The sequence below is a fragment of the Salvelinus sp. IW2-2015 genome, unplaced genomic scaffold, assembly GCF_002910315.2.
Source record: "Salvelinus sp. IW2-2015 unplaced genomic scaffold, ASM291031v2 Un_scaffold2614, whole genome shotgun sequence".
In the NCBI taxonomy this organism is placed as follows: Eukaryota; Metazoa; Chordata; class Actinopteri; order Salmoniformes; family Salmonidae; genus Salvelinus; species Salvelinus sp. IW2-2015.
The window spans coordinates 71,139-96,037 of NW_019943922.1; the positions used below are offsets into that span (position 1 = coordinate 71,139).

General features: G+C 43.2%; 1 protein-coding gene across 1 annotated transcript in view; it reads left to right on the forward strand.

Moving 5' to 3' along the window:
- Window positions 1-24,899, forward strand: part of LOC112074387 (1-phosphatidylinositol 4,5-bisphosphate phosphodiesterase eta-2-like) — a gene marked incomplete at its 3' end in the record, with an annotated part of 55,713 nt that overhangs the window by 17,775 nt on the left and 13,039 nt on the right. Inside the window, 11 exon segments of the mRNA XM_070440506.1 lie at window positions 1,243-1,274; window positions 1,277-1,298; window positions 1,301-1,356; window positions 1,358-1,448; window positions 3,270-3,390; window positions 14,247-14,418; window positions 19,713-19,820; window positions 21,446-21,473; window positions 21,476-21,566; window positions 21,568-21,595; window positions 21,912-22,013. Of these exon segments, the coding sequence (XP_070296607.1) occupies window positions 1,243-1,274; window positions 1,277-1,298; window positions 1,301-1,356; window positions 1,358-1,448; window positions 3,270-3,390; window positions 14,247-14,418; window positions 19,713-19,820; window positions 21,446-21,473; window positions 21,476-21,566; window positions 21,568-21,595; window positions 21,912-22,013 (851 nt within the window).

Below are 24,899 nucleotides of genomic sequence, written 5' to 3' on the forward strand. Positions count from 1 at the left end.
CTTCTTTCCCGTTTTTTTATTTTTTTTTTCTCCATCCCATCCCCCGTCTACAACAACCCCGCTCACTCTCCCAATCCCATCCCCCGTCTACAACGTCTCTCCAATCCCATCCCCCGTCTACAACGTCTCTCCAATCCATCCCCCATCTACAACGTCTCTCCAATCCCAACTCCCCTCTACAACGTCTCTCCAATCATCCCCGTCTACAACGTTCTCTCTCCAATCCCATCCCCCGTCATACACGTCTCTCCAATCCCATCCCCCGTCTACAACGTCTCTCCAATCCCATCCCCGTCTACAACGTCTCTCCAATCCATCCCCCGTCTACACGTCTCTCCAATCCCATCCCCGTCTACAACGTCTCTCCATCCCATCCCCCGTCTACAACGTCTTCCATCCATCCCCCCGTCTACAACGTCTCTCCAATCCCATCCCCCGTCTACAACGTCTCTCCAATCCCATCCCCCGTCTACAACGTCTCTCCAATCCATCCCCCGTCTACAACGTCTCTCCAATCCCATCCCCCGTCACAACGTCTCTCCAAATCCCATCCCCCGTCTACAACGTCTCTCCAATCCCATCCCCCGTCTACAACGTCTCTCCAATCCATCCCCCGTCTACAACTCTCTCAAATCCATCCCCCGTCTAACAACGTCTCCCATCCCATCCCCGTCTACAACGTCTCTCCAATCCCATCCCCGTCTACAACGTCTCTCCAATTCCCGTCTACAACGTCTCTCCAATCCCGTCTACCAACGTCTCTCCAATCCCGTCTACAACGTCTCTCCAATCATCCCGTCTACAACGTCTCTCCAATCCCATCCCCGTCTCCAACGCTCTCCAATCCCGATCTACAACGTCTCTCCAATCCCATCCCCTGTCTACAATGTCTCTGCCACATCCCGTCTACAACGTCTCTCCAATCCCAATCCCCTGTCTACAACGTCTCATCCAATCCCTGTCTACAACGTCTCTCCAATCCCATCCCCCGTCTACAACGTCTCTCCAATCCCATCCCCCGTCTCCGTCTCTCCAATCCCATCCCCCGTCTACAACGTCTCTCCAATTCCCATCCCTGTCTACAACGTCTCTCCAATGGGTCTCTTAATGGTTGTGTTCACTTTTGGTGCCAAACGGACAAAAACGGCTGAAACAGGGAGGCGACTACCTGGATGTTATTGGTTGCGAATGTTTTATTTAAATTTAAAATTTATTTTAAATTCTGTTTGCTTTGTGACCCAGGTTTCACCAGCTACATGCGCAGCCCGGCAGGCGGGACATCTTCAACCCAGAGCACAACGTGTGACCCAGGACATGTCTCAGCCGCTCTGCAACTACTTCATCGCCTCGTCCCACAAACACCTACCTGATGGGGGACCAGCTCATGTCCCCGTCCCGCCTCGACATGTACGCCTGGGTGCTGCAGGCCGGCTGCCGCTGCGTGGAAGGTCTGTGGAAGCGCCGTTCTCTGAATAACGCGCACTCATGCACCCAAAAAGTTTATTTCAAGCAAGCGTGTACCAGTGCACATACAGTGAAGTCGGAAGTTTACATACACCTTATCCAAATACATTTAAACTCAGTTTTTCACAATTCCTGAAATGTAATCCTAGTAAAAAATCCCTGTCTTAGGTCAGTTAGGTCACCACTTTATTTTAGGAAGGTGAGTGTCAGATAATAGTAGAGAATGATTTATTTCACCTTTTTTTTTCATCACATTTCCAGTGTTCAGAAGTGTACATACACAATTAGTATTTGGTAGCATTGCCTTTCAATTGTTAACTTGGGTCAAACGTTTCGATTAGCCTTCCAAAGCTTCCCACAATAAGTTTGGGGAATTTTGCCCCTTCCTCCTGACAGAGCTGGTGTAACTGAATCAGGTTTGTAGGCCTCCTGCTCGCCACACTTTTCAGTTCTGCCCACACATTTTCTTATGGACTTGAGGTCAGGGCTTTGTGATGGCCACTCCAATACCTTGACTTTGTTGTCCTTAAGCCATTTTGCCAGAACTTTGGAAGTATGCTTGGGTCATTGTAAATTTGCAAGACCCATTTGCGACCAAGCTTTAACTTCCTGACTAATGTTTTGAGATGTTGCTTCAATATATCCACATAATTTTCCCCTCATGATGCCACAGACAGATTATGTGCACCACCACAAGATGATGCTGCCACCCCGTGCTTCACGGTTGGGATGGTGTTCTTCAGCTCGCAAGCAGCCCCCTTTTTCCACCAAACATAACGATGGTCATTATAGCCAAACAGTTCTTATTTTTGTTTCATCAGACCAGAGGACATTTCTCCAACATGTACAATTTTGTCCCCATGTGCAGTTGCAAACCATACTCAGCATTTTATGGCGGATTGGAGCAGTTCTTCCTTGCTGAGCGGCCTTTCAGGTTATGTCAATATAGGACTCGTTTTACTGTGGATATAGATACTTTTGTACCTGTTTCCTCCAGCATCTTCACAAGGTCCTTTGCTTGTGTTCGGCGATTGATTGCACTTTTCGCACCAAAGAAGTTATCTCTAGGAGACAGAACGCTCTCCTTCCTGAGCGGTATGACGCTGCGTGGTGTTTATAATTGCGTACTATTGTTTGAACAGGTGAACGTGTACCTTAAGGCGTTAGGAAATTGCTCCGAGATGAACCAGACTTGTGGAGTTCATTTCTGAGGTCTTGGCTGAATCTATTTTGATTTTCCTTTGAGTCAAGCAAAGAGGCACTGAGTTTGAAGGTAGGCCTTGAAATACATCCACAGGTACACCTCCAATTGACTCAAATTATGTCAATTAGCCCATCAGAAGCTACTAAAGCCATGACATCATTTTCTGGAATTTTCCAAGCTGTTTAAAGGCACAGTCACTTAGTGTATGTAAACTTCTGACCCACTGGAATTGTGCAACAGGGAATTATAAGTGAAATAATCTGTCTGTAAACAATTGTTGGAAAAATTACTTGTGTTATGCACAAAGTAGATGTCCTAACCGACTTGCCAAAACTATAGTTTGTTAACAAGAAATTTATGGAGTGGTTGAAAAACTAGTTTTAATGACTCCAACCTAGGTCTATGTAATCTTCCGACTTCAACACATAGAGGTTACATACTGGTACAAATATTGTCTGTCTTGTCTTCAGTCAGAGAATGTAATGGGTTCCTTGTTTGTAACAGTTTGTGAGCTGAAGGATTAACACGGGAAGTATTGATTAGGTTTGAGTACACTACCTTCTCATGGTCACTCCATTCTTTTTCTTTCCCTCCACTGCAGTGGACTGCTGGGACGGGCAGGACGGAGAGCCCATCGTGCACCACGGCTATACGCTCACCTCCAAGATCCTCTTCAAAGACGTCATCGAGACCATCAACAAGTACGCCTTTGTGAAAAACGAGTAAGAATGTCGGCTTCTGAGTTCTTAAATCTTGTTTTGTCCACAGACATCCTAGCTAGCTTCTCAGGTTAACTCCCTAACAAAAATACCTATATAAATCAAAACGTTTTTTTTTTATAGCAACATGAGGTTGATTTGACATCGAGCCTACCAACATCGTTCATACATCTTAATGGTAACAATATACCATTAAGATGTAGCAATATACCATTAAGATGTAGATGTAGCCTACTTTACCTACGGCTTTCTCATATGCTCCAGATATGCTATTATTTGTAAAATTTTGTTTAACCTTTATTTAACCAGACATATCAGTTAAGAACAAATTCTTAGTTACAATGACGGCCTACCAGAAGGGACGGGGTCTGGGAGTAAAAATCTAATCACACATCACGGCAAAAGAGACACCACAACACTACATAAAGAGAGACCTAAGACGACAACACAGCATGTTAGCGATACCACTTGACAACAACATGGTAGCAACACAAAACATGGTACAAACATTATTGGGCAAAGACAACAGTGCAAAGGGCAAGAAGGTAGAGACAACAATACATCACGCGAAGCAGCCACAACTGTCAGAGTGTCCATGATTGAGTCTTTGAATGAACAGATGGAGATAAAACTGTCCAGTTTGAGTGTTTTTGCAGCTCGTTCCAGTCGCTAGCTGCAGCGAACTGAAAAAAGGAGCGACCCAGGGATGTGTGTGCTTTGGGGACCTTTAACAGAATGTGACTAGCAGAACGGGTGTTGTATGTGGAAAATGAGGGCTGCTGTAGATATCTCAGATAGGGGGGAGTGAGTCCTAAGAGGGTTTTATAAAAAAGCATCAACCAGTGGATCTTGCGACGCYTACACAGAGATGATCAGTTTACAGAGGAGTATGGAGTGCAGTGATGTGTCCTATAAGGAGAATTGGTGGCAAATCTGATGGCSGAATGGTAAAGAACATCTAGCTGCTCGAGAGTACACTTACCTGCGGCCTAATAAATCACGTCTCCGTAATCTAGCATGGGTAGGATGGTTTGCAGCTGTGGTGAAAGAGGAGCGATTACGATAAGGAAACAAAGTCTAGATTTTAACTTTAGCCGCAGCTTTGATATGTGCTGAGAGAAGGTTGTGCACTGTTAGTTATACTCCCAAGTAGTTGTAGAGGTGACTACCTCAAGCTCTAAACCCTCAGAGGTAGTAATCACACCTGTGGGGAGAGGGGTATTCTTCTTACCAAACCACATACCTTTTTCTGGACGTGTTCATGACAAGGCTAATGTTAGAGAAAGCTTGTTGGACACTAAGAAAGCTTTGTTGTAGAGCAATTTAACACAAAATCCGGGGAGGGGCCAGCTGAGTATAAGACTGTATCATCTGCATATAAAGATTGAAAGAACTTCCTACTGCCTGAGCTATGTTGTTGATGTAAATTGAGAAGAGCGTGGGGCCTGGATCGAGCTTGGGGTACATCCCTTGGTGACAGGCAGGTCCGAGACAGCAGAAGTTCTGACTTTATACACTGCACTCTTTGAAGAGGTAGTTAGCAAACCAGACCAAAGGCCCCTCAGAGACACCAATACTCCTTAGCCGGCCCACACGAATGGAATGGTCTACCGTATCAAAAGCTTTGGCCAAGTCAATAGAGATAGCAACACAACATTGCTTAGAATCAAGGCAATGGTGAAATCATTTAGGACCTGTAAGGACACATCCATAACCTGAGTGGAAACCAGATTGTTTACCCGAGAGAATACTATAGACATCAAGAAATCCAGTCAGTGATTATTATTATTGTTTTTTACTCTTTTGGTAAACAGGGCAAAATAGAAATAGGCCTAAAAAGGTAGGATCAGCTTGATCTCCCCTTTAAATTAAAGATGCACCGTGCTGCCTTCCAAGCAATGGGAACCTCCCAGAGAGGAGAGACAGGTTAAAAAGGTTGGAGAGAGACTTGGTGATGATAGCAAACTTAAAGAAGAAAGGGTCTAATCCATCTGACCCAGATGTTTTTTGAGGTCAAGTTTAAGGAGCTCCTTTAGTACTTCAGACTCAGTGACGCCTGCAGGAGAGAACTTTGTAGTGGGGCAAGGGAAAAAGAGGGAGGAGCATTGGATGGTTGCATTAGAAGGTGTGGAGATGAGAAATGTTGGACAGGCAAGAAGGACATGGCTGAGTCAAATAGGAAATCCTGACTTAATGAAGTGGTGATTTAAAGAGCTTAGCCATGTGCTCCTTGTCATAACAAACCACATCATCAACATTAAGGGACATGGGCAGCTGTGAGGAGGAGGGTTTATTCTCCAAGTCTTTAAGTTTTCCAGAACTTGTTGGGTTAGACCCACAGAGAAAGAACTGCTCCTTAACTTCTCTAGGGTACGTGAGAAGGTAGCGTCCCACCTCTTCAACAGCCAGTGAAACTGGGCGCCAATTCAAATACAGAAATACTAATTATAAAAATTCCGAAAACAAAACATATTTTACATAGGTTTAAAGATGAACTTCTTGTGAATCCAACCACGGTGTCAGATTTTTAAAATGCTTTACGCCGAAAGCATACCTTACGATTATTTGAGAACATAGCCCCAGGACACAATCATTACAAACAGTAACCAGCCAAGTAGAAGAGTTACACAAGTCAGAAATAGAGGTAAAATTAATCCCTTACCTTTGATGATCTTCATATGGTTGCACTCAGCAGACATTAATTTACTCAATAAATGTTCCTTTTGTTCGTAAAGTCTCTTTATATCCAAAAACCTCTGTTTTGTTTGCACGTTTCTTCAGTAATCCACAGGCTCAAACGCAGTCAAAACAGGCAGACAAAAAAAATCCAAATTGTATCTGTAAAAGTTCATAGAAACATGTCAAACGATGTTTATATTCAATCCTCAGGTTATTTTTACCCTAAATAATCGATAATATTTCAACCGGACAATAAGAGTCGTCAATATAAAAGGTAAACAAGAAAGGCACTCTCTCGGTCGCGCGCATGAAAAAGCTCTGTGACACTTTAGGGTCCACTCATTCAGACTGCTCTTACTTCCTCATTTTTCAGAATACAAGCCTGAAACAATTTCTAAAGACTGTTGACATCTAGTGGAGGCATAGGAACTGCAATTTGAGTCCTAAGTCAATGGTTACTGTAATGGCATTGAATAGAAACTACAAAACCAAAAAAATAAACTACTTCCTGAATGGATTTTTCTCAGTTTTTCACCTGCCAAATCAGTTCTGTTATACTCACAGACACTATTTTAACCTCTACGAGCCTCTACCCCGTCCGGGAGCACCCCCCATCCCCCACACACTGATTAGCATAGCTAGCATAGCTTCACAAGTAATAGTAGCATCTAAATATCATTAAATCACAAGTCCAAGACACCAGATGAAAGATACAGATCTTGTGAATAAAGCCACCATTTCAGATTTTTAAAATGTTTTACAGGGAAGACAAAATATGTAAATCTATTAGCTAAACACGTTAGCAAAATACACCACTATTCTAACTCCATCAGTTTCTTACTCCTTCAGGTCTATCCACCAATTCGGGCTCAACTAGATATTGATATCCACTAACCAGAAAAAACCTCTTCAGATGGACAGTCTGAAACATATTCATGGTATAGGATAGTTTTTGTTTAGAAAAAGTGCATATTTCAGGTAGAAATCACAGTTTACAATTGCACCGACCATCGCAAATCGACTAGAATTACTAGATAGAGCAACGTGTATGACATTTACTCATCATATACAAACATTTCATAAAAATAGACAAACGCATAAATGGAAAGAAACCCAGTTCTTTGATTTCAGACCATATTTCAGATTTTCTAAGCGTTTTCAGCGAAAACACAATAAATCGATAAGTTAGCATACCACATGTGCAAACGTTACCAGAGCATCGATCCAGCCAAAGAGCGCTATAACGTAATCACCCCAAAATATATTAATTTTTTCACTAACCTTCTTCAGAATTCTTCCGATGACACTCCTGTAACATCATTTTACAATATACATATACAGGTTCGAAAAGGTGTATTTAGTCCATACAAAACCGTGGTTACACAATAAAATACTAGGAAATCAAGCCTCAATATGTCTGACGTCATCTATCAGAGTGATCTAGTTTAATTGAAAGCTAATCATATACTTGACTAAAAAATACAGGGTTGACAGGAATCGAAAGACAAATTAGTTCTTAATGCAACCGCTGATTTACATTTTTAAAATTATCCTTACTTTCAATACAGGGTTCGCCAAGTGAAGCTATACCAAACAAAATGGCGAAATATGCGTTTAAAATATTTCGACAGAAACACGATTTATCATATTAAATATTGCTTACTTTGAGCTGTTCTTCCATCAGATCTTGGGCAATGTATCCTTTCTATTATAAACGTCTTTTGGTCGATAGATGTCCTCTGTCCTTCGAAATGTCCACCACCAACACCGACACCCCAAAACGTGTCCAAAGTTTCAGAGTGCACAACAAATAAATTCCAAATCGCACTAAAACGGATATAAATTGCTATAAAACGGTTCAAATTAACTACATTATGATGTTTTTAACAACTATAACGACTGAAAACATGACCGGAGAAATATTGCCTGGTTAGACAACGATTTGGAACAGGCAAGTCGATGGCCTTCACGCTTCAGGCGCACGACGAGAAAGGGCGGTCTCTATACATTTTGGTCTTTTATAATGGCTGTGAATGTCCCATCGATCCATTGAAAACGTGATGACGTACAGAACCCAGAGGAAGACGTAGGCAGTGTCGGTTTCTTCATAGCATTCACTGTCGCCTTAAAACAGACTCCAGATCAGAGGTAAAAATTTCTGAAATCTGAACCTGTCATGAAAAGTGCTGTAGAAATTGTTCTGTACCACTCAGAGACAAAATTCCAACTTCTATAGGAAACTAGAAGGTGTTTTCTATCAATAATAACAATAATATGCCAATTGTACGATCAAGAATTTAGCACGAGGCAGTTTAATTTGGAGAACACAAATATGCTAATGCGGAACAGCACCCCCTATAGTTCCAAAGAAGTTAACAGTTCTGGAAACTTTAGAGGGTTTTCTATCCAAATCTACCAGTTATATGCAAATCATATCTTCTGGCCCGAGTAGCAGGCAGTTTAAATGGGGCATGCTTTTCATCCAAATTCCGAATGCTGCCCCCTACCCTAGAGAAGTTAAAGTAACTAACTTTGGCCTTCCGGATAGCCTGAGTGCACTTATTTCTAATTTGCCTGAACGAGAACCAGTCAGCCTGAGTTATGCGTGTGCTGAGCGATTTGCCAAATGGAATTCTTGTGGTGGAGTGACTCTGCCAGATCACATTCGAACCAGGGGCTGAACCTGTTTTTAGTTCTCATTGTCATTATGGGTGTGTATTTGTTAATGATACCACTGCAAAAAAAGAAGGTCTAAGGCCAGGTCATAAAGGAAGGCTTGCTCATTAAAGTTTTTTAGCAAGAGTTTATGACAAATCAGAACAGGTCGTTTCACTGAGCAGCCAATACGAACACAGGCTGTAAAACAGTGGTCACTAAGGTCATTACAGAAAACACCAGACTGATACCGATCAGGYTTATTTGTGAGGATAACATCAAGGAGGGTAGCCTTTTKTGGGTGTTTGGAGCCATACCTTGTGGGATTGGTAATAATCTGAGAAAGATTTAGGGAGTTCCATTGCTTTAGGACTTGGTCAGGTTGTTTAAGCATGTCCCAGTTTAGGTCACCTAGCAGGACAAATTCAGACTTGGTGTAAGGGGCCAGGAGAGAGCTTAGGGCAGGTAGGGTACAGGCCGGTGCTGATGGTGGCCGATGAACAGTCAACAAAGAGTTATTAATGCATTAAACCAGCAAATCAAATTGTTTGGGGACAGACTTGGTGGAGACAACTGAGCACTGAAGGTGWTCCTTGGTAAATATTGCCACTCCACCACCTTTGGAAGATTTGTCTTGCCGAAAAAGTTTATAACCAGAAAGGTTAACATCAGTGTTCAAAACACTGTTTSTTAACCACGTCTCAGTAATGACCAACACATCTGGATTGGAGCTGTGAACCCATACTTTCAATTGATACATTTTAGGTAATAAGCTGCTAGTGTTAACATGCAGAAAACCCAGGCTTTTACGAGAGCAGAAATCAGTGAAGCAGATATCAGAGCACAAGTCAGAATTGGGGATAGCAACAGTAGATGGGCCAGGGTGTACATGCACATTTCCAGATATCATCAGCAGTAAWACAATCAGGGCAAGGTAGAGGACAGAGAGTTCTCTGCAGTGTTGATTTATAACATTTGAATGTGTATTCGATCATATTGTACATCAATTTCATCAGGTAACATGAATACAAAGCCGGCGAGAGGTGGTTAGGATMGGAGTCCAGAAGTCCGTGTAGCCAATAGTCAGAGTCCCGAGRGTGGGAACTAACAGTCTGTCTCACAGTTGGGTAAACAAGCAAGTTTATAGTCAACAAAGCAACCAGGAGTCATGAGGCAAATAGCATAGAGCAAATAGCATAAAGCACAAGAGAAAAATATAACAACTTCGGGCTAGCCATTGTACGTTCAGTCACTCGCCCCAGCAGTGCGTGTGTGCTGGAGGTGAGCAAAAGCTCAGGAGAGAGGGGGGGAGTGTGGTGGGGGTACCTGTACCACACAAGGAGACAGTCCAGGGCAGACGGTGATCAGATCGCCAGGTGGAATTCAAGCAGCAGTGCAGCAGGCGGGAGTAGGGAGTAGTCACACCCACTTGGGAGAAGCTTTTATTTCTGGAGGTAGATTTCTTGTAGAAAATCCCAGCTAGCTAACGCAGCTAGCAAGTCTGTCAGTCTTTTTTTTCCACGTGGAAAAGGAGGTCGTTAGCCAGCTATATCTTTTCAGTGTCGGCGAATGGTCCTTTACAACGTCCAAACAKAGTTTACTCTCGGTGGTGCTTTCAGAAAGTATTCGTAGCCTTTGTCTTACTCTACATTTTGTTTCTACAGCCTGAAATATGTTATGTYTTTGTTATTACACACAATACTACATAATGACAAAGTGAAAACATGTTTTTTGAAATTATTGTAAATGTGTTGTAAATGAAATACAGAAATACCTAATTTCACAAAGTACACCCCCCCCCCCCGAGTCAACAGTTTGTAGAAGCACCATTGGTGGCAGTTAGAACTGTGAGTCTTTCATTCTGGGTAAGTCTCTAAGAGCTTTGCACAACTGGATTGTACAATATTTGCCCATTATTCTTTGTAAAATTCAAGCTCTGTCAAGTTGATTGTTGATCATTGCTAGACAGCCATTTTCAAGTCTCGCCATATATGTTCAAGATGATTTAAGTCAAAACTGTAACTAGGCCACTCGGGCACATTCAATGCTGTCTTGGTAAGCAACTCCAGTGTAGATTTAGGTTATTGTTCTGCTGAAAAGTGAATTTCTCTCCCATTGTCTGATAGAAATCAGACTGAACCAGGTCTTCCTCTATGATATTACCTGTGCTTAGCTCTATTCTGTTTCTTTTTATCCTAAAAATCAACTCCCTAGTCTTTGCTGATGACAAGCATATCCATAACATGATGCAGCCACCACCATGCTTGAAAATATGAAGTGGTACTCAGTGATTCGTTTTTTTTWTTTATTTCACCTTTTATTTAACCAGGTAGGCCAGTTGAGAACAAGTTCTCATTTACAACTGCAACCTGGCCAAGATAGAGCAAAGCAGTGTGACACAAACAACGCAGGGTTACACATGGGATAAACAAACGTACAGTCAATAACACAATAGAAAAGTCTATATACAGTGTGCAAATGGATTTGGTTTTGGATTTTCCCCAAACACAACGCTTTGTATTCAGGACATAAAGTTAATTTCTTTGCCACATTTATTGCAGTATTACATAAGTGTGTGGTTGCAAACAGGGTGTATATTTGGAATATTTGTATTCTGTACAGGCTTCCTTTTCACTCTGTCATTTAGGTTCATATTGTGGAGTAACTACAATGTTATTGATCCATCCTCAGTTTTCTCCTWTCACAGCCATTAAACTCTGTAACTGTTTTAAAGTCACCATTGGCCTCATGGTGAAATCACTGATCGGTTTCCATCCTCTTCTGAGTCAGGAAGGARGCCTGTATCTTTGTAGTGACTGGGTGTATTGATACGCCATTCAAAGTGTAATTAATAACTTCACCATGCTCAAAGGGATATTCAGTTTCTGCTTTTCCCCCCCGACACATCTACCAATCGGTGCCCTTCTTTGTGAGGCATTGAACAACTTCACTGGTCTTTGTGGTTGAATCTGTTCTTGAAATTCACTACTTGATTGAGGGACCTTACAGATAATTGTATGTGTGGGGTACAGAGATGGAGTAGTCATTCAAAAATGACGTTAACCACTATTATTGAACACAGAATATGTCCATGCAACTTATGTGATTTGTTAAGCACCTTTCTACTCCTGAACATATTGAGGCTTGCCATGACAAAGGGGTTGAATACTTGTTAACTCAAGACATTTCAGACATTTCAGCTTATTAATGTTTTTTAAATGTTCAAAACATTTCTAAAAGCAAAATTCCGCTGACATTATGGGGTGTTTTAGATGAGTGACGTAAAATATCAAGACATTTTAAATTCAGGCTGTAGCTACAYAGTAAAGGGGTGTGAATACTGTACTTCCTGAAGCCACTGTGTATGGTATGCGCCAGATGAACAAGGTGAATAATAGTTATTTCTAAGTCATAAACTATTAAATATGGTTTTCTCAGAATATTCCTGTTACTTATAAGTTGTTCTCAGTGCCTTAGTCTCTTTCATTGAATTGGTTCCCTTGAACCAAGCAAGCGTACAAATTGATGGTCCGCTAGAATCAAAGCAATCATAGACTACACAGTGAGTCCCTGGGATCTTTGTTGAAAGACACTGCTCAACGATGCATTGTATTGTACTCCTATGGGCTCACTGGAGCGAGTGTTTCCACATGACCTGCACACCCACACAGACCTCATCAGAGATGCGGTGATGCTGTAGGTGATAATCCTATCAAGACTGTCAGAATACACGCAGACTGTATACGAGAGACTGTATATAGACCCACAAGTAACAGACAGCAATGGGGGGGGGGGGGCTGTGTGCGTGTGAAAGGGTCTGTGTGTCCGTCTTTTCTTTTTCTAGTACAATGCATTCTGTAGTTAATTGATAAGAACGGCCGGGAATGTATTTCATTTTCTTTTTTTTTTAAACTTAAAAAACAAGCTGTTTGTAATTTTTGTTGTTGTTGACATTTTAGAGGGTTGAGGTGATGACATCAGAATGAAACGGAGAACCCATAGCTGTCCTGTCAAGTGTCTGAATAGTGAGCACCTATTGCCAAGGCTGTACCAAAGATGTAGAACTATCTAGATTAGGCTCTCAACTTACTGTTAAGAGTTAGAATAGGAGAATACACAAGGTGACATTAGGATTTAGTTTTGTGCATCAGCAGTTTGATACTGTATGCCAGTCACATTCACACAATTAACCAGGCTACTACCATTTTTAGATTGGTAAGTTAGGTTATGGACAGCTACCTAAAGTTGTGGGCGGGGGGGGGGTATGCACTGCGGCCCCTCATGAGTTCAGCATTTTGGCCCCACCCATCAAGTTGACCATTCCTGATAAGAAATCTCTGTCAGTAATGTGTCTTTGTTCTCAGCTGTAGTGATGACCCACTCCGTACCTGTTCTGTTAAACCACCGCCGACCTGTCTCTGGTAACCAACGGCCTATCAGTCTCTGTGTAACCCCGGTCCGTACCTGTCTCTGTGTAACCCGGCCGTACCTGTCGCTTGGTAACCAATGGCCCGTATCGACTGTCTCTGTGTAACCCACTCTGTCTCTGTGTAACCGTGCGTACCTGTCCTTGTACCCGCTCTCTGTGTAACCCCGGCCGTACCTGTCTCTGTAACCCGCGGCCGTACCTGTCTCTGGTAACACGCCGTATGGGATCTCTGTGTAACCACGGCTGTCTCTGTGTAACCCACGGCCGACCTGTCTCGTGTAACCCACGGCCGTACCTGTCTCTGTGTAAACCCACGCCGTACCTGTCTCTGTGTAACCCACGGCCGTACCTGTCTCTGTAACCCAGCTCTGTCCGTGTAACCGCGGCCGATCCTGTCTCTGTGTAACCCACGCCTACCTGTCTCTGTGTACCCGCGGCCGTACCAGTCTCTGTGTAACCCACCCGTACTGTCTCTGTTAACCCCGCCACCCCCTCCTTATCTCTGTGTTAACCCGCGGCCGTACCTGTCTCTGTGTAAACCAACGGCCGTATCGGATCTCTGTGTAACCCACGTCGTCTCTGTGTAAACACGCCGTACCTTCTCTGTGAACCGCGCCGTACCTGTCTCTGGTGTAACCCACGCCGTACCTGTCTCTGTGAACCACGCCCGTACCTGTCTCTGTGTAACCCACGTCTGTCTCTGTGTAACCCCGGCCCTACCTGTCTCTGTGTAAACCCACGGCCGTACCTGTCCTCTTGTAACCCCGGGCCGTATCGGAGTCTCTGTTAGACCCACGCCGGACTGTCTCTGGGGTAACCCGCGGCCGTACCTGGCTCTGTTGTAACCCGACGGCCGTACCTGTCTCTGTGTAACCAACGGCCGTATCGGAGTCGCTGTGTAACCCACGTCTGTCTCTGTGTAACCCCGGCCGTACCTGTCTCTGTGTAACCCGCGCCGTACCGTCTCTGTGTAACCCGCGGCCGTACCTGTCTCTGTGTAACCCACGGCCGTACCTGTCTCTGTGTAACCCACGGCCGTACCTGTCTCTGTGTAACCCACGCCGGTCTCTGTGTAACCCACGTCTGTCTCTGTCAGCTACCCAGTGATCCTGTCCATAGAGAACCACTGCAGCGTCCCCCAGCAGAAGAAGATGGCCCAGTACCTGGTGGAGGTGATGGGAGACAAGCTGGACCTCTCGGCCATCAAGGCAGATGAACGGGGCTGCCTGCCCTCCCCAGACACCCTCAAAGGGAAGATACTCATCAAGGTAAACAATTTGAATTTACACACACACACACACACACACAGAAGTCTGATCCTCAGCAGCCAGTCTATCCTTATAGACCAGGGGTCTCTCCACCCTCTGTCCCAGAGAGGAGATCTACTGGGAGTGCAGGCTTTTGTTCCTTCCCAACCGTAATAAACCTGATTCAACAATCATGGTTCTGCGGCCTGCAAAAGCCTGCCGGCGTGGACACTTACCCTGTCACATCAGAGAAAGGAAGGTATGGATAGGGTTGCACATTTTGGGAAATATTCAGAGGTGGAAACTTTCCGTGGGAATATATGGGAATTAATGGGAATATATGCAAATTAATAAACTCAGCAAAAAAATAAACGTTCCTTTTTCAGGACCCTGTCTTTCAAAGATAATTCGTAAAATTCAAATAACATCACAGATCTTCATTGTAAAGAGTTTAAACGCTGTTTCCCATGCTTGTTCAATTAACCATTAAACAATTATCAAATCAAATCAAATTTTATTTGTCTCATACACATGGTTAGCAGATGTTAATGCGAGTGTAGCGAAATGCTTGTGCTTCTAGTTCTGACAATGCAGTAATAACCAACGAGTAATCTAACCTAAGAATTCCACAACTACTACCTTATACACACAAGTGTAAAGGGATAAAGAATATGTACATAAAGATATATGAATAAGTGATGGTACAGAACGGCATATGCAAGATGCAGTAGATGGTATCGAGTACAGTATATACATATGAGATGAGTAATGTAGGGTATGTAAACATAAAAGTGGCATAGTTTAAAGTGGCTAGTGATACATGTATTACATAAAGATGGCAAGATGCAGTAGATGATATAGAGTACAGTATATACAGTACATATACATTATATTAAGTGGCATTGTTTAAAGTGGCTAGTGATACATTTTTGATCAATTCCCATCAATTTCCATTATTAAAGTGAGCTGAGTTGAGTCAGTATGTTGCAAGCAGCCCACTCAATGTTAGTGGTGGCTGTTTAACAGTCTGCTGGCCTTGAGATAGAAGCTGTTTTTCAGTCTCTCGGTCCGCTTTGATGCACCTGTACTGACCTCGCCTTCTGGATGTAGCGGGGTGAACAGGCAGTGGCTCGGGTGATTGTTGTCCTTGATGATCTTTATGGGCTTCCTGTGACATCGGGTGTGTGTAGGTGTCCTGGGGGCAGGTAGTTTGCCCCCGGTGATGCGTTGTGCAGACCTCACTACCCTCTGGAGAGCCTCGGTGTGCGGAGCAGTTGCCGTACCAAGGTGTGAACAGCCCGACAGGATGCTCTCATTGTGCATCTGTAGAAGTTTGTGAGTGCTTTTGGTGACAAGCAGAATTCTCCTGAGGTTGAAGAGGCGCTGCTGCCGCTTCTTCACAACGCTGTCTGTGTGGGTGGACCATTCAGTTGCGTGATGTGTAGCCGAGGAACTTAAAACTTACTACCCTCTCCACTACTGTCCCGTCGATGTGATAGGGGGGTGCTCCCTCTGCTGTTTCCTGAAGTCCACAATCATCTCCTTTGTTTTGTGACGTTGAGTGTGAGGTTATTTCCTGACACCACACTCCGAGGGCCCTCACCTCCTCCCTGTAGGCCGTCTCGTCGTGTTGGTAATCAAGCCTACCACTGTAGTCGTCCGCAAACTTGATGATTGAGTTGGAGCTGCATGGCCACGCAGTCGTGGGTGAACAGGGAGTACAGGAGAGGCTCAGAACGCACCCTTGTGGGGCCCCGTGTTTGAGGATCAGCGGGGTGGAGATGTTGTTACCTACCCTCACCCCCCGGGGGCGGCCCATCAGGAAGTCCAGTACCAGTTGCACAGGGCGGGGTCGAGACCCAGGGTCTCGAGCTTGATGACGAGTCTGGAGGGCACTATGTGTTAAACGCTGAGCTGTAGTCGATGAACAGCAATGGACGGTTGTTAAGCCACTAACAGCTTACAGACGGTAGGCAATTAAGGTCACAGTTATGAAAACTTAGGATACTAAAAAGGCCTTTCTACTGACTGAAAAACACCAAAAGAAAGATGCCCAGGTCCTGCTCATCCGTGAATGTGCCTTAGGCTGAACATCAGACAGGATGGCATTGTCTCCCTCAATCCGTGCAATGGTTACTGTTATAGGTTTCAGGAGTTTCAGGCTGCTTACCACTCTCTCCCAAAATACATCTTCCAGGAGGATCCTCATGATGGGGCTGTCCATATCGGCAGACTGTGTATGGCCATTTCTTGGAGAGACTCCTTCACCTCAGGAGACGGTGTCAAACATGATGACGACACCACCCCAACGGGTGTTGCTGGGCAGCATCAATGTGTGCTCTTTTTTCTCTCACTTTGCTTGGTGAGGTAGATTGCTGCTATAACTTGATGACCCTTCACATACCTAACCATTTCCTTGGCTCTGTTGTAGTGTATCCATTATTTTCAGTTCCATGATGTCCTTGAGGAGCAGATCAATGCATGAGCAGCACAACCAGTGGGTGTGATGTGAGGTAGACTCCTCCACTTTAGACCAAGCAGCCTTCATGTTAGCAGCATTGTCTGCACCAGTACAAATACCTTCTGTGCCAAGGTCATTTATGACTGCCTTCAGCTGATCTGCAATATAAGAGATCGGTGTGTCTGTTGTCCCTTGTGTCTGTGCTCTTGTAATACTGGTTGAGGGGTGGAGATAATGTAGTTAATTATTCCTTGCCCACGAACATTCAACCACCCATCAGAGATGATTGCAATACAGTCTGCTTTCTCTGTTTGCTTGACCTTCACTTGAACTCTTTGAACTCTGCATCCAGCAAATGAGTAGATAAAGCATGTCTGGTTGGAGGGGTGTATGCTGGCGAAGAACATTCAGAAATCTCTTCCTGTACACATTGCCTGTGAGCATCAGAGGTGAACCAGTTGCATACGCAGCTCGAGCAAGACATTAATCAGCTTATTCTGACTACGTTCCTCCATTGAGTCAAAAAACTTCTGATTCCAGGAGGACCATGAGCTGTTGCTATCAATAAGGGTCTGATCATTTCACCTCGAATAGAAGTAGAGGGACTTTTGTCAGAGGTTGCTTGTTCTGAGAGTGAGGGAACTTTATGCACTTGGCCAAATGATTCTGCATCTTTGTTGCATCTTCACATATGATTTGCACGGTATTGCAAATGTACACCGCTTTTGCTAATGTACACAGCTGCAGTGAAATGTCTCCACACATCGGATAGTGCCCGTGGCAATTTTCCTGTAAAGATTAGAAACAATGAGTAAAAAAAATCAAAAAGAATCCATGTACAGATAAATAATTAAGCAGTTAGATTAAACAACTCCTTTTGTAGGATAAATGTTTTAAAATGAAACATGATGGAAACAGGTGAATTAACACTCCTCAGTTAGCAGGCTCAAGCAAGCTAACCCCACATGGTAGCAAAAACAACTAGCAGAAAATGTCAACAAGTTAAGAAAGGATTTAAACACACTTTGCTGTAGGCTACTATTTACTAGTTAAAAAAAAATACTGTATGTCACAAAAATATATTCACCCCACCCAGTATTGTAATCAAAACTTACCAGAAAGCATGTAGTCCTTGCTCAGACAGTGTAGTAGTAGCTCAATAGCATCTCCTTAGTGTGCAAGATCTTGAGAATCAGTTACATGTGATGGAAGAATGCACTGTTCATGCGGAGGTTGCAATTCCATTGAATTGGGGATAGTTTAACCAAAATGTGCCACAAGACCTAGAATTGCCTTATGGAAATTGTTCAATCTAGCTGACTTTAGGCCAGTGGATGGTCGTGACAAATCGGTCCACGTCAGACGGCTATGGGTCAATGAGCACTCACTTCCCAGCGCTAGTTACCACACTGTTCTAAGTACAGTCCGCCTCGCAGCGCTAGTTACCATACTAATCATTTTTACATACTGTTTTACTCATTTCATATGTACTGTATTCTACTGTGTTTTAGTCTATGCCACTCCGATATTGCATGTCCTAATATTTATTTACATATTACTTCCATTCTTTTAGATTTGTGTGTTGTGAATTTTTAGATATTACTGTTGGAGCTAGGAACACAAGCATTTCACTACACCCACAATATCATCTGCTAAATATGTGTCCAATACAATTTGATTTTTCTGAGTACAGTCTCACTTTGCAGCGCTAGTTACTACAGTCTCACCTCAGCACGTCGGCCCTGACAGTCAGCCTCATTAGTCGGGAAGTAAAAAATCACTCTGATTTGGCCCTAGTGGGCTTCGGTAGTAATTATCTCCTTCATGCCCTCTGATCATGAAATGATGGTGACAGCCAAATCAATATGTCCGACTGATATCCAGCTATTTTGGGTGGTGGGGTGGGGGGGTACGGCGACGGTGTCTAACAGACTGAGGCTGAGTATCCCTCCACCATCTGGAGTCTGGGGCACAGGCCCTGCTGTAGTGAATCCAGGCCCCAGTTCTGAAGTCTGCCTTGTGTTATATACTGACTGCCATGTGGCCGCTGCCCGGTAGAGCTGCGTGTGATGGTAAAATAACTGTTACAAGATTATTTGGAATGAGCTGAGGGGACAGATGTTCACTGCAGTTTTACAATCTCGTTTTGCTTGTGTATCGTTATAGTTTTTATCTGCGTTTTCAGTGACCTGTCAACAGTAAGTGGGTGGGGGGTGCACCTGAACAGACTTCCTATGATGGTTGTAAAAACACTTCATACCAGTTGCACACTGACATGTTTAACACGGCGCGCTCTCTCTCTTATGGAGGTGTTTGTGGTTAGCYGGGCCGTTTGTCATTCAATCAAACTGTTACTTAACAACATGCTAAAAACATGTAACAAAATAGAGCCGTATTGAGACCGGTGACAAATAGAAACATATATCATGTAGAACAGACAGTCATTCTTTGTCAAGGAGAATGAACATTTGTCATCTTAATGAATTATATTTCTATTTGTAACATTTTCATTGTCAGTATACTTGAAATGGAATTGTCCCTGACACACACAGAGGCCATAGACTGGAGCACTGGTAAAGTTTCCCCAAAGACACTGATTTTTAAGGTCAGTTTCGTGTCCCCACCCGCTAAAGGTCCAGTACTTATTGGAGCGTTAACTGGTCATAGATCTGTGCCCAAGGGGGATTTCTTCCCATAAAATGATGCTATTGTTAAAACTCTTTGCAATGGATTATGAAACCGTGCGATTTGTATTGGTCATGATCAGTTAGTCCCTCCCTATTTTCAGAACGTTTTCTTTCGTTACGTGCCTAATGAATATGCCCCAGGTATTAACGACACATTTGTCTGCCAGGGAAAGAAACTCCCATCGAACATTGACGAAGACAACGAAGAGGGTGACGTGACGGATGAAGACAGTGCTGACGAGATGGAGGACGACTGCAAACTGATAAATGGCGACGTAAGGACCCCTCTTCCTCCCTCCATCCCTGCGGCCATTCTACTCTACTGTATATTGTGCTGGATGTTGTTTGATGCTAATTGGGGTCGAGAAACTAACTTTGTCTGATTGTCGCTGTTATATTGTACCATTGTGTTTTGGTAAATGTGTGTGTGTTCGTATCTGTTCCTGTTTGTTCTTGATGAATGTAGTCTCAATTAAGCATCAGTCACGGTCCGTTGGYGCTCCCTGCTCATGTCTCGTCTTCGCTGTCATAAATCTCTGTTTTCTCTCTCTCTCTCTCTCAAAATGTCGTCCGCTCGTTCTGAAGTGGAAGGTACTGTAAAACGTCACAATTTTCAGGCTTCTTTAATCATCACCCCAATTATTTTCCATTTAACATACATACTCGCYCCCTACACCCGTGAGTATGCTGTCCAAAGCCAGTGCCGAGATATGTATGAAACCACAGACATAGGCTCCATGTTCCTTTCAGGAATTCTGAGATTCTATGAAACCATTAATCATTTACATTTACATTTAAGTCATTTAGCAGACGCTCTTATCCAGAGCGACTTACAAGTTGGCCAGAGCGACTTTAATCAAAGTGAGAAGCTTCACCGTGATCAGGGATGGCATGGGTTTTTAAGGCTACGTCCCAATACATCTCAATGGTGACATCTCCTCTTCCCTTTTCCTTACACAATCATATGACAATATGGTTGTCATCAAGCCCTTTCAGGTTAGTGGACCTGAAGGAAAGGAGTTGTGAAATGAAAACCAGAGCCATATACCTACYTGTATGGCTCTGATGGAAACTACTAAGATTACTGGAATATAGAGCTTGCTATGTACATCCGTCTTAGAAGAAGCTGAAACGTGCTGCTTACTTACAGGACATCTCAAGGCGTTGCTTATGCGCACGTGGAGAGGACTGGGAGTTGGTTTGTGGTAAACTTCGCCACCTAGTGGTAGAAGCATGCAAATGCTTTAAAACCATTTTGAAATTAAATTAGGCTGCATGTTCAACTTTCATACCCATGGTGTCATTTCAGCCTTTACATATGAAACATATTATATAAATAATGAACAGTAATCCAATTCCCCAGGATGTCATGCAGTGTGAATCCATTATGCATCATTTACATGTTAGTCATTTATCAGACACTTTATCCAGATGACCTACAGGAGCAATTCGGTTAAGGCCTTGCTCAAGGCACATCGCCATTTTTTACCTATCGGTCTCGGGCGTCAAACCAGCAACCTTTCGTTACTTGCCCCACTTCCCCATCATGTCTGTCTTATATCAGTCAGTTATGAGGGTCTGGAAGTCACCAGGCATATTGTCATCAAGAAGTTATCTCAACTGATGAAATATGTACTCGTTTCAAATGCAACTTATTCCCTAAGTGCACTATTTAAGTTATTAGTGTTGTCTTCCCTCAACTGCAAAAGTTTTCTATCAACGTTATTGTGTATCTAGTGTCATTGCTGACATATTGCATGACCAATCATTCCTTTTGCAATCAGAAAAGCAATTAGCTGCTCTTTTTATCTCTTTCAGTATCAATAACAGCCCTTTTTTTTCTTCACTGTATTATTTATTTTTTCTCCTCCCTCCCTCCTCCTCCCCTCTCTCCCTCCAGACGTCCATGACCAGGAAGCAGGTGGAGAACGTGCTAAGAAGAAGCTGGACAACCTGATGAAGGAGTCTAACCGTGACCAGGAGGACCCCGACAGCTTCACCATCGCTGCTCAGCCTCCCTCGGAAAGACACCGACAAGTCACCCTCCAAGGTAACACCCACGGCTCTTAGACCAGACCTGGGTTCAAATACTACTTGAAATCTTTCTTCAAGTTCTTTGCACTATGAGACTTTTCAATTGGTTCCATTACAACAGGCAAGCTCACCCACTGCAAATCTATGTCTGCCCACACGCAACATCCACGCAAACTGTGTAGTCTGCCACATCGCACACCCACTGCAAATGTAGTCTGACACACAAATATTTCTATCTAATATTCTTCCAGGCTTATTCTACCACTCTCAGTAATATTTTGTGTATGTAAAGTCTATGTATATAAAGTGTTGTACTCCTCTTCCTCTTCCAGGGTAAAGGTGATGATGGTGCAGAAGTAGGGGACGAAGCCAACCCAGCACTAACAAGCGTCTGTGGTAGGACCTTCATGGGCAGCTTCTCTAAACGCAAGGGGGCATCACCCCCCCCCCCCTCCTCTCCACTTCACATAATTCTCGCTTCACTTCACAGTTCATTCTCTCCTCTCCACCTCACAGTTCATCTCTCTCTCCTCTCCTGTCCACCTTCCCAGTGCATCTCTCTCAATTCATTTCAAAGGCTTATTGGCATGGGAAAAATAGTTTACATTGCCAAAGCAAGTGAAATGGATACTTAACAAAAGTGAAAATTACACAATCAAGAAATAACAGTAAAACATACACTAAAGAAAGTAAAGGCAGACAGACTTACAAAGCATATTATCGATGTACATTGTTGGAATGATGTGCATATAGTTCAAGTACAAAAGGGAAATTAAATAAACAAATACGGGTTGTATTTACAATGGTGTTTGTTCTTCACTGMTTGCCCTTTTCTTGTGGCAACAGGTCARACATCTTGCTGCTGTGATGGCACTGTCGTATTTCACCTAATAGATATGGYAGTTTATCAAAATTGGATTTGTTTTAGAATTCTTTGTGGATCTGTGTAATCTGAGGGAAATATGTYTCTGTAAAATGGTCATACATTTGGCAGGAGGTTAGGAAGTGCAGCTCAGTTTCCACCTCATGTTGTGGGCAGTATGCACATAGCCTGTCTTCTCTTGAGAGCCATGTCTGCCTACGGCAGCCTTTCTCAATAGCAAGGCTATGGTCACTGAGTCTGTACATAGTCAAAGCTTTCCTAAGTTTGGGTCAGTCATGGTGGTCAGGTATTCTGCCACTGTGTACTCTCTGTTTAGGGCCAAATAGRATTCTAGTTTTCTCTGMTTTTTTTGTATTTTTTTRCCCATTGTGTCAAGTAATTCTCTCTTTGTTTTCTGATGATTTGGTTGGGTCTAATTGTGTTGATGTCCTGTGGCTCTGTGGGGTCTGTTTGTGTTTGTGAACAGAGCCCCAGGACCAGCTTGCTTAGGGGATTCTTCTCCAGGTTCATCTCTCTGTAGGTGATGGCTTTGTTTGGGATCAGTACTTTTAGGTGGTTATAGTATTTAACGGTTCTTTTCTGGATTTTGATAATTAGCTGGTATCGTCCTAATTCTGCTTTGGAGACATGCATTTGGTATTTTACATTGTACACGGAGGATGTTTTTGCAGAATTRTGCATGCAGTCTCATTTTGGTGTTTGTCCCATTTTGTGAATTCTTGGTTGGTGAGRGGACCCCAGACCTCACAACCGTAAATGGCAATGCGTTCTGTAACTGATTGAAGTATTTTTAGCCCGATCCTAATTGGGATGTCTAATTTTATGTTCCTGTTGATTGTGTAGAAGGGTCTTCTAGCACAGCTTTGTGGAACTTACCTGTGGCGCTGATGTTTAGGTCGATGTAGGTCTAGTTTTTTGTGTGCTCTAGGGCAACGGTGTCTAGAAGCAATTTGTATTTGCAGTCCTGGCAACTGGACCTTTTTTGGAACACCATTATTTTTGTGTTACTGAGATTTACTGTCAGGGCCCAGGTCTGACAGAATCTGTGCAGAATATCTAGGTGCTGCTGTAGGCCCTCCTTGGTTGGGGACAGAAGCACCAGATCATCAGTAGACGTTTGACTTCAGATTCTAGTAGAGTGAGGGCAGGTGCTGCAGACTGTATTAATGCCCTCGCCAATTCGTTGATATAAAATATTTACAGTGCATTCAAAAGTATTTTTAGACGACGACTTTTCCCACCATTTTGCTGTTCAGCCTTTTTCTAGAGTTGTCTCCACTCCCTGTACAGGTGTCCTCTGCTTCCTGTTTCGCAATCTTGTACAGGATGTCCTCTGCTTCCTGTTGTTCACCACTCCTTACAGCGTGTCTCTCTTCCTGTTGTCTCCACGCTTCTGTAACAGGCCTTCTTGTTCCTGTGTCTCCACCTTGTAGCAGGTGTCTCTCTGCTTCTCTTGTCTCCACCTCTGTACAGTGTGTTGTCTGCTTCCTGTTGTCTCCACTTGTACAGGTGTCTTCTGCTCCCTGTTGTCTTCCACCCTGTACAGTGTTCTCTGCTTCCTGTTTGTCTCCGCACTGCTAACAGTGTGCTCTCTTCCTGTTGTCTCGACTCCTGTACACCGTGTCTACTGCTTCCTGTTGTCTCCACTCTGTACCATTGTGTGTCCCCCTCAGAGTGTCCTCCTTCCTGTTGTCCTCCACTTTCTAGCCTGCTCCTTCATTACAGGCCATTTTAGATCATGTGTTTTGAACATGGCAGACTAGGGACCCAGAACTAGACCTAATAGTAACCTTACTTCTTGTAAGTACTGCTATAGGGATAGGATGTAGTAAATATACTATGCACCTAGGATGTAGTAATATACTTGTATAGGATGTAGTATATACTGTATAGGATGTAATATATACTGATATACGGATGTAGTCAGATTGTATGGATGTTCGAATATACTGTATGGATGTAGTAAATACTGTATAGGATGTAGATATCATACTGTATCAGGATGTGAAATACTGTATAGGATTGTAGATTACTGTATAGGATGTAGTAATATACTGTACTGGAGTCAGTAATTATGTCTATGATGAGTATAATTACTGATGGATATAATATACTCGTAGAGATCATTGTTATATACTGTAGAGATGAATCTACTGTAGAGGAGATATTTATATTCTAGTTCATTATACTTGTTTGTGAGTTATAATTCTGATAAGCTTGCTATCAATATTGTTCTAAGATCTGTGTGATTTTCTGCTAATCTTAGTAAATTTCGATGATGTTATACTGTCTGATTAAAGGAGAAATTTTTTTTTGGTTAACTGTTGAATATCAAGTACACATTTCTCTCATGATATTTGATGATTGTAGTTCATATTATTCTTGAGAGGATGGAGGTCGTAATATGTGCATCGTGTGATCGCTTGTTCTCTCTCTG